General features: G+C 39.9%; 1 protein-coding gene across 1 annotated transcript; it reads right to left on the bottom strand.

Annotated features, from left to right (window-relative positions):
* Positions 1-3,557: 3,557 nt before the first annotated feature.
* srxn1 (sulfiredoxin 1 homolog) lies at positions 3,558-8,812 on the bottom strand. The gene is made up of 3 exons (XM_084068513.1): positions 8,579-8,812; positions 5,245-5,313; positions 3,558-4,333 (listed from the first exon to the last, which is right to left on the bottom strand). The coding sequence occupies exons 1-3, from the start codon at positions 8,750-8,752 to the stop codon at positions 4,121-4,123; spliced, it is 456 nt and encodes a 151-aa protein (XP_083924639.1). The 5' UTR covers positions 8,753-8,812; the 3' UTR covers positions 3,558-4,120.
* Positions 8,813-11,243: the final 2,431 nt, after the last annotated feature.

Genomic DNA, 11,243 nt, shown 5'->3' with positions numbered 1-11,243 from the left:
GTGCTAAAGGAGAGTGTTGCAAATCTGGCACAAATTACACGCCTGTAGCCTGTAGAGTGTGATGGCATTCCACAGACCCCCCCCACCCACACTACCCCCCTCTAAACTAAAGCACTGCTTCTCAAACCTTTTTCATGTCAAGGACCCCCCCCCCATCTGAAAATACTTTGTGCCAGGGACCCCCAGAAGCAAAGATTTGTGTAAAAAGGATACATATAAATATATAATAATTCACAAATCCTCAAAGATGTTCAAGATTTAATCCATTTAGACCGGGAGCACAGCTGTGGCATTGTAAGATTTCTTTGGGCTATTCAAAAATAGCAGATCTACAAGCACAGAGTGCAAAACTATAGTATAGGCTGGGCCTAGGCGAGAGCGGGTGGTCACGCATGCATGCACGCACGTTTTTTTTTTTGCGGTTTTCTTTTTTTGGTTACTTTATTTCGGGGTTAGGTTAGGGTTATGATATGTAATTATGTAATTCTTATTTTTGCCTGATTTTACCGATTTATTATCAAAAGATTTATTATATATATTTAAAAAAAACTTTTTTTCTTTTTTTTTTGCAAAATCGATTGGGTGGGCAAGCTTTCTATGTGGGTGGGCCACGGTCCACCCAGGCCCACCCGTGGCTACGCCCCTGCCTGAAACGCTTCCTCCTCTGTAGCAGCTGAATCTCTTTGGATGTTTTTAAGCCTCCTAGATGAACCACCACCCATGAGAACGACCCCACAAAGTAACAGGTGCAATCTCTCTCTGATTATTTTTTTCTTCCCTCGTTCAGGTTTTGCGTGTGAAGAATCCCTTTGAGGATGTGGCGGTTTGCTTCCGGACATCATCATCCAGGAGGGAAACAGGAAGTCTTGTCGCACGCGAGACAGAGGTCTGTTTAGGACTGTTGGCTAAAGGCTTCCCCAGACCCCAGACCCTAGACCCCAGAACCACTTCCTCTACAGCAGTGGTTCTCAAACTTTTTCATGTCAAGGACCCCCAAATTGACAATTATTAGCCCGCGGACCCCCATTTGAAAAGATAAGCCAGAGACCCCCATAAGAGAAGATTTTTACGGCTCTAGCAGTGATTCTCAATCATTGTAATTTAAGGACCCCCCCCCGTTTGACATGCATTAGGCTATACGGACCATTTCTATCTCTGGGACCCCAATTCATATTGTAAAATCAATGTTAATTTAACTCTGAGAGTGTACAAATGGAACCAAATGGACCCGTTAGGGTCCATTTGGTTCCATTTGTACACTCTCAGAGTTACAGACCCACAAGGGTCCATTTGGTTGCTATAAATTATTTAGCTGGGGACCCCCTGGTATCCCCTCAAGTACCCCTGGGGGTCCCCGGACCCCACTTTGAGAACCAATGCTCTACAGGTATAGCCTCAGTGGGAGGCCCTTGATTGATTGATTGATTGATTGATTGATTGATTGATTGGATACTTTATTTAGCCGTTTCAAAAAAAGCAACCAAAAAAAAGCACAGAAAGTGCAGTTCTATACAAAGGGAAGCTAAAAAGGATTAAACCCAAGAAAGCACTATTATATGGCTTGTTTTTTCCAGGTCCTGTATAGACCTTCTCCTTCAAGTCCTAACCCTATGATCTACAACCACAACCATCAAGGGTCAGGGTTAGGTGTTAGGTGTCCTCTGTGTTATTCATTTCTTTAATTAGACCCAAATGTAACCTCACAGGTCCAAAATAATTGACTCTCAGATTTCAATTAAAGACAGGGCAACGGATCATTTAAAATGTGGATTTTTAAAATATTTTATGATTTTTATCATTTGGCATTCTCTCTCTCTTTGACTTAATACATGCGATGGTCCATTTGGTTCCATTTGTACACTCTCAGAGTTACAGACCTGTAAGGGTCCATTTGGTTCCATTTGTACACTCTCAAGAGTGTACAGACCCGTAAGGGTCCATTTGGTTCCTATCTATCAATCATTTAGCTGGGGACCCCCTGGAACCCCCTCAAGGACCCCTCTATGAGAACCGCTGCGCTAAGGCACAGTAATAAGGTTGACCACTTTATTCTGGACTGAGCATTTAGTGAAAATAACAAATATGCAAGCTCACAACACAGCTTGTAGATCGGCTATTTTCAGCAGAGAGACGTGGTGTAGAGTATAGTGGTTCCCATACTGGGGGTCGGGCCCACATTTTTTTTTTGGGGGGGGGGGGGCTAATCATCTGGGTCCCCCAGATGATTAGCTTAATGTGCAACATAGTTTTCTCTACATACAGTATAAGTGTATATACAGGATATCTGCACATTTCTGAAGTGACAAATTAATGACTTTTAAGACCTTTTTAATACCAAATTGTCTATTATTACGTAAGAAAGAGGCAAACATGGTGAAAATAGCCGATCTACAAGCTGTCTACAAGTGCTTATCAGGGTGGGGGGTCCCCAGTTCAAATATGATTATTTTGGGGGGTCGCGGCCTGAAAAGCTTGAGAACCACTGGTGTAAATGCTAACAGACCTAGATAGAGCCCTGTGGGACCCCCCAGGGTTTAAGTGGTTCATAAACACTGTTAGTATTTTGATCTAGCTGCATTAAATCCATGTTTCTCAGTCATAATGGACATCTAAATCCCATCTTTTATTCATTTTCATTTTTATTTGACTTATATAAAATATATAGTTATTACTAATACATCATGTTAAAGGGTCAAACATCAGCGTATAACAAACACATACTATAAATGATCATTCTGTTTGATAAAAGGCTGTGATGTTTTAAATGCACACAAAGCAAACAGATTAACAGAGTAACATATAGATTCATTATTTAAATCATCATCACAGAAAAACTGATGTTTCACCAACAACACGTCTTCAGTAGAGTGGTTCTCAACCTGTGGGTCGGGGGTCCCCACATGATTTGTGGGGGTCCCAGATGACAGTGAAGTGACAATTTAAGGACTTTAAATACCTTTTTAATACCTAAAAAAAAGAAAGAAAAAAAAGACCATAACTGAATCAAAAGTAACCAACAAACTATACTATAACAAAACTGGTCAAACATTGGCCAAATTGTCAAATAATATATGGGGGGTCGTGGCCTAAAAGGTTGAGAACCACTGCCTTAGCATGTCTGTGACAAATATACAAATACAGCACATGTAGTTTATTTGATAATTACAACACCATGATGTATGATGCAAGATGAAGAATTATGTATAATTATGTATGATTACCAAAGGGTTACGTCCCCCTCTGCTGGCGAGTACTTGACACTGCGGTCATAATCACTGCTCTTTGGTTGAAGAATGAAATAGTATGAAATACATAAAACCTGTTGCATGTTTTCATGAAAGTATCCAAGCTACGTTCAGCGTTCAGATGCTGCCCAATCTCTGAGCTCGAGTCCAAGTCGGGTCTCAAGTGTAAAGAAAATTAAGACCTGGAACATCTGTGTCATTTCTTTAGCTATTCAAAAATAGCAGATCTACAAGCTCATAGAGCGGCACCGAGTGCCGCTCTATGAGCTTTGTAGATCTGCTATTTTTTTGAAAAATAGTGAAAATGTGCAAATATTTGAATATATATATTTTTTAAAAGGGACATTTTTTTTCTCAAATATTTTCTTCTGGGATTCCGTATTACAAAATATTGGGGTTCTGCGGCCAAATACATATAATGTATTTGGCCTGGTTGGTTCTGCGGGTGGTCCTTGACATGAGGATCTACAAGCTCTCTAGATTTGCTATTTTTTGAAAAGATGTGAACATTTGTGAAAATCTTTGAATATAATATATGTTTAAGCAAACATTTTTAACTTAAATCTTTGCTTCTGGAGGATTCTGTCTTCTAAATCCTAACAGTTTTTATATATAAAAAAAAGAACCTATGTTGCAATAATATCAGTGGTTCTCAAACTTTTTTCATGTCAAGGACCCCCAAAATTCTAAGTATTTTTCCACACACATTTTCATATATATAAAAAAAAAACGCAGATCTACAAGCTCTGAGCTTGTAGATCTGCTATTTTTGAATAACCAAAGAAATCTTAAAATGACACACAGATGCGTTCTCGGTCTTATAATGGGTTAAGTGTGGCGAGTGTCAAAGTGACGTCCGTCTCTCTGCTTCCTCATCACAGCAGATCGGGAGTGGAGGCTCCCAGGTACACCTTGAGGTCGGAGATGTTTGACCTGATGAGCTTGGCCGGTATCGTGCTCCTGTTGAGTCTCTGATGAGCGGCGAACCGGTGACACCCTCCAAACGAGTAGAAGTAGTCTCCTCCTTCTCGACCTTTGATCCACAGCACGTCGATGGGAGGAACGGTGTCGATGTCTTTCGTCTCCTCCTGGAGGAACACGCCGAAACAATAATACTTCTGTTACTGTAGCCGCTTACATGTTTATGACTGCAGTAAATGATATTTAGATGTCCCTGCATGGCCTGAGGTCCCTAGTGTAACAGAGTGGTTCACTACCTAGACCCTCCAGAAAAATGTGATTAAGCGATCGCAGAATTTACCGCATAATCAGCAAAACGGTGCATAATTATGCGGGGGTAATGTTTTTTCAAAAAGGCCGCATTGCATAATATGGGCATCGCATCGCACAATATGCGCTTCGCATATTTCCGCATATTTCGCAACTTTTCACATATTTTGCATTTTTCGCAACTTTTCGCATATCGCCGCATATTTTACAACTTTCCGCATATTTCGCAACTTCACGCAATTTCACAGCATAAAATTGCAAAAAAAAACGCATATTTCATCGCATAATAAAGACTTTTAGGCCGCATAATCAAGGATCCTTACCCACGTTTTTCTCCTAGGGTCTATCCCCGAGTAATAGAGATATCCCTTTGGTTTAGCGGTTAAGATGTTGGCTTTCCACGTGGGAGACCCAGGTTCGAATCCCGGGCGTCACACTAGCACAAAATAACTTTGCAGCCAAATACCTATATATCATATATGGGGGTCCTTGACATGAAAACGTTTTGAGAACCGCTGGTGTAAGAAGATACATACTGTAGTTTTTCAACCCCATCCGTAAAAGTTTACTTTCCAGAAAAGCCTCAAACATACGATGTGGTGAAAAAGGTGATCCACACACTACGTTTGGACGGACTCTACCTCTGCCGGTACCCGCTACGGTGGGACCTCATCTCTGAGCTGTATAGCGGAGGTGAGGTTCCAAACGGGCCTTAACAGTTTGTCTATTTCTACTTGAGCAAACACTGTGTGCTTAAATCCATTCTTACCTGTAGGGTCTCCATCAGACTGTGGACTTTGTTCTCGTCCAGAACGGAAGGAATGGGTCTGATGAGGACCTTTGATTGATTGAATAGTGCATTGATTACTTTGATGATTACTTAACTTTATCAACAGTTTGCAAATAGTATAGTGGTACGATTATACAATGGTGCTAAAAGGATAACAGAAAAAGCCCTCAGGGCGTTATTCCATTGTGGTCCTGTGTATTCAATTCATCTAGGTTTTTACTAGTCTTAATTGGATCACAAGGGTTAGTCATCTGGTCATCTGTCATGACCGTCTTGGATGATCTTCAAAATAGTGTTTGCACTTTCTCCCTTTTTGGTCCTTACATCTACATTAACGTTCAGGTGTCAAATATAAAGTCTTTACCTCATGGCCACGGATGTTACAATTCTGTACGGGCCCTCAGCAGTACCCGTATCTTCCGTATTGTTCAATAAAAAACATTTTAATCCGATTGGTGGCCATTTTCTCATCATGTATGAGAGTGCAATACACCTCCCAACCGATAGGGTCACGCAGTGAGGAAATATGGAGAAAATGGCCACCGATCGGATTAAAATGCTTTTTATTGAACAATACGGAAGATACGGGTACTTATGAGGGCCCGTACATAATTGCAACTTTATATTTGAAATCTGAACGTTTATGTAGATGTACGGGCCAAAAAGGGAGAACGTGCAAATACTATTTTGAAGATCATCCATGACTGTCATTATGACGGGTATCAGGGATAGCGTTAGTGAGTTCTCTCGGTCACCAGACATGTCAACCCAAGACAGCTCGACCCGGACCGGTCGACCCGCTTTCGACCCGCTTGGACCCGACAACTCGACCCAAATTCGACCCGGACCGCGAGAGAGAGAGAGAGAGAGAGAGAGAGAGGGAGAGGGAGAGGGAGAGAGGGAGAGAGAGAGAGACATAATAATAATAATATGTACATTGATTTACCAAAGAATTATTATTTGTCTGTCAGGGTGAAACAAGCCCAAAGGCTTTCAAGCAAGCACAGCCATTGAGATAGACACCTCCTTACCTCAAGCCCTATTGTCTTCTTGATGTGATAAGGCTTTCAAGCACAGCCATTAGACACCTCCTTACCTCAGCTCTAAATCCTTACAGTGTGTCTATTATCAATTGGTTCAGCCTGGCGATCCTCAATCTGTGTTGTCTGACAATTATTCTTGCACTCACTTTATTCTCCCCTTTTCAGGTAAAGTGCAAAGTTGCCATGTTATAATAAGTTTCTATGAATGCTTTAGCTTCAAGACTGTATTGGTGTGGGACTGTGTTGGTGTTTTTGTTGCACTGGTTACAAAGCTAATGGAGGCTAATGGAAGCTAAAGGGAGCCACCCAGAGGACGTTTACAGAACATCATAAAGCGACGTTCAGTGTTGTCGTATATGAGATGCAAATATTATAATTGGGATTTCATTTATATTGCATATTTCATCTTACTTACATTTTGTTTACAAGGTGAATATGTATGCTACACAGCATATGACCATGTCCTTGTTTAAGGAAGGATAGGCTATCATAAATGTTTAGCTTCAGCCTATTTCCTTTTCATCACCTCAAACACTGATGGAAAGTAACTAGTAACTACAGTTACTATAGGCTTTTTTTTGTTGGTTATATCATTTTAGTTGACCTTGTAACAGTAAACTCATGTACTGTACTGGTACCTTTTCCTGTGCAAACTTCAATCAATCTAAAGGATCTGGTATTTCTATTATTGGCATATCTTTTTAATGTTAATAATGAGAGCTATACATTTAAGGAAGGATAGGCTATCATAAATGTTTAGCTTCAGCCTATTTCCTTTTCATCACCTCAAACACTGATGGATGTAAGACTTGTATACATGCTTAATGTCCCTTTAAAGTTAAAACTGTATATAGAATGCAGATATATGCAGAGAAACACAGAGACACTGGCCATAAACAACATCAATCACATTCCTAAGGCTATCACCCATCATCAGCACCATCATCCATCCCCATAGCTTGATGGATGTAAGACTTGTATACATGCTTAATGTCCCTTTAAAGTTAAAACTGTATATAGAATGCAGCTATATGCAGAGAAACACAGAGACACAGGCCATCAACAACATCAATCACATTCCTAAGGCTAGCAGCCATCATCATCAGCACCATCATCCATCCATCCCCATAGCAGAGTAAGACCTCTCCTAGGGGTTTTGTGAATAATCACATGAAGTATAAAAGTCTGATATATAAGAAAAGTTATAGTTATAATGGTAATGCCTTTATTGATTGTATGCTGTGCTTTGAATACACTATATTATTTGTACACAGCAAAAAGTGGGGTGTTGTTAAATGTTTTACTCTTTATACCAGAGTTAAACACTAAAGGGATTAGACAAATAACACTTTAAAACAGTTTAAAACATTTATTTTGGCAATAATATCCCAGTCCAATTCATTTCACCTCTTGTGTTGTGTTTAATGATGGCAACTAGTGTAGATCTGCTACTTTCAAATGATTTTAGAGGAGAGGAGGACAAAACAGACACAATAAGGCATACATTATTATTTCATTTAGAAAAGAAGGTTTACAAAAACACTTCTTAAAAAAAAGTATGCAACTGGGGGAGCATGCTTACAATATTTACTCTTAAATATACTATAAATATACTCAGGACCTCCCTCACCGTCACCTTGTACCTTGTACTCTACTACCCTCTAGGGGTTACACAGAGCTACTACTTCAGACAACCAGACCCGGTCGATTTGGGTCCAGCTGTCTCAAATTCGCGGCTGGTCGAGCTGTCTTGGGTTGACATGTCTGGTGACCGTTCTCTCTAACTCGGCTCGGCTCTGCTCATGGACAAGGAATTCCACTGCCCTGCGAGGGCTCCAGCTGTAGTCAAATAATAAACCAAACCATTTAGTTACTCAACGAAACAAAGCCAAAGGCTGTTTTGTGTTGTTGAAAGTCTGTTCTCGGAGGTGGGAGGCCTCTCAGCACCACATTCTCTGAAAATACACTTTTTGTCCAGAAAAGAAAATATTTCACCGGAAGGAAAACAAGTTTTTGGTTGCTCCACTGCGCCCTCTACAGATCTGGTCAATGGAATGTTTAGTGTATTTTACAGAGAAGGTGGTGCTGAGAGGCATCACCTCCGAGTACAGACTGTCAACAACACAAAACAGTCTTTGTTTCAGTGAGTAGCGAAATGCTTTGGTTTATTTTCACTACTGTTGGAGCCCTCGCAGGACAGTGGAATTCTTTGTCTATGAGCAGAGCGTTAGAGATAAGTAACTCACTGACGCTCTGGAGCAGGTTTTTACCTGAATGGGAACGTTGTGGACCTCCTGCACCGTGGCGCTGTGGATGGACCTGTTCTCCTCCATGTGTGTGTGTTCACTAGTAGTTCTTACACATGTGTGTAATAGTATGTGTGTGTGGAGGTAAAGCGGCAGGGCTTTAAGGGTTAATGATGCACCGTGACGTACAGCAAACATTTAAACACTTTGTTTTGTTGTTTTGTTTATCTTCTCAAACTCTATATGTATAGTTATAGAGCTGTGGCTGTAGTTCGCCGGGCGACCAAGGAAGTAAACAGTGATATGTAACCAGTGTTGCCAGATTCTGCTAGAGAAATAAGCAGCCAGTTCTATGAAAACAAGCCCAAAAGATGAGCACTTTTGGCTATTTAAAAAAAATGAAAAATAGCCAATCTACAAGCTCACAACACGTACCCCGTTGTGAGCTTGTAGATTTGCTATTTTCAAAATAATAAATAAATAACAACACAAATCTTGTATTTGGGGGTCCTTATTTGGCACCAAATACATATTTATTTGGGGCTCCTGACATGAAAATGTTTGTGAACCACTGGTTTAAACAACGTTAGGAAACATGCCTAAATAAACAACTACACTTTAGAAGCAAGCCCCCAAACAACGTAACCACCAATAGTAGTTTTGTAAACTGTTTATATGATGTTCTGCATAGTGTATATCGGTCTGTCATTAATGTCACATATGAATTGAGTAAGGACCCCATTTGAAACAAGCCATTAGGCTTTCATGAGCTTTTTTAATCCTATTTAGTTGACCTTGTATTTAAACTGCACTTTTCATGTCTTCAAACTTCTAAATAAAGTATTCAATCAATCAATCAAACAAACAGAAAAATTAGCCCAAAGTCGCTTATAATAACTGGACATGGCAACGCTGGCCGTGACGGAACAGGGAGCTTCTCATTGGCCCACCGTGCTGTCTATCATCAAGTCCCGCCTCTGCTTGTAGAGCCAGCGTCACTAAACAGACTGAAGAAGAATGTGATGACGTAGATTATCATGAATGTTTATTGTTGATTGATTTGTTAGTACATTGGCCCTATATACACAAACACACGGTGCTACCTACCTATAACTCTATGATAAAGTAAGTTATTATAAATGTTTATTGTTGATTTGTCGTATACGTCCTATTATATACACAGTGCTACCTATAACTATGATAAAGTAGATTATGAATGTTTGTTGTTGATGTTTTAGTACACTAGAGGTTCGGGCCGCTACGTGGCCCTCACTTCTAGTAGCCTGGACCGCACAGCGGAGACAGAGACAGTAGAGCGTGTAGACGTTCATTATCCATCTGTCATCCAACCTTAGGCTATAATATACTATTATTACAATGATAAAATGAAGACCTTTTCCTTTTAGGAGCTGTTGCGGTATATGGCGTTCCAAAGCTCAAGTGTCCTCCTTGTACGAGTTAACATCTGGCGCTACGGGTAAGCACTTTATATTTTGCATTTGTACATGTTCGGAGAAATACAGACTTTACGGGCGGATGTCCAGTGACAACTGGGGGGTAAAGACCAAGACTATCATAGATATGCAACTGTCAGAATCGATAACAAATGCATCAATGATAGTCTTGATCCAAGGCCACATATTGACAAGACATTGGATGCTTTCATACTATCTTTACAGTTGTCTGAACTGTTTGTTTAGTGTAGCAGAGTCTTTCCAGTGAGCCAACATGCACCATATATCTACTGTATTACAGGGGGTTCCCAAACCTTTTAGCTCGAGACCCACAAGAGAAATGTAATGTCTCCAAACTAGTGAAAATAGAAGATCTACAAGCTCACAAACGCACGCGACATGTTGTGAGCACTAGTCCCTCCCTAACATTTTAGTCTAGTTTTTAATTTGTTGACAAAATTGTCAATATATTTAGTCATAGTTTTTGTCATTATAGCTTAGGTTTTTATCTAGTTTTTAGTTTTTGTCTGTGAAAAAAGGAAGGCGACGAAAATGAAAAATCGTCATAGTTTTAAGTCAATGAAATGAGCACTTGACACACAGGTCAGACACACAGGTCAGTGAAGTCGTGAATATTTTCCGTATTGAGCATTATGTGGCATATTTTAGTGAGTGTAGAATAAAACATGAGCCTATTGTTGCTATAATATAAACACCCGGTTGCGCTGTAGCCGTAACCTATTCATATCACGGGCCAAGCTGTGTGCCTCATTAAAATTCATCTAAGCAATTAGTCAGGCGGTTGAAAAGAATCGATACGATTCCTCGGAATCCTTTTTGCAGACAATAATTTTAACCCATTCAGACCGGGAACACATCTGTGTCATTTTTATTTTATTTTCAAAAATAGCAGATTTACAGGCTCATTGTAGATCTGCTATTTTTTGAAAAATTCTGACAATTTTTACAAATCTTTGAATATATATATTTTTAAAGTGAACATTTGTAACTCAAATCTTTGCTTCTGGGGGAGTCCCTGGAATAAAATATTTTCAGATGGGGGTCCGTGGCCAAATACATATAATTTTGGGTGGTCCTTGACATGGAAAAGTATTATACTGATATTATAGCAACATAAGTTTAAAAAAAATAACTGTTAGGATTTAGAAGACATTTGTAGAATCCCCCGAGAAGCAAAGATTTGAGTTACAAATGTTCGCTTTAGAAATATATAT

Source organism: Gymnoscopelus microlampas (genome assembly GCF_963454915.1).
Source record: "Gymnoscopelus microlampas genome assembly, chromosome: 10".
NCBI classification, from domain to species: Eukaryota; Metazoa; Chordata; class Actinopteri; order Myctophiformes; family Myctophidae; genus Gymnoscopelus; species Gymnoscopelus microlampas.
Note: the sequence above shows the minus strand (reverse complement) of the source record. Positions and strands in the feature narration are given on the sequence as shown.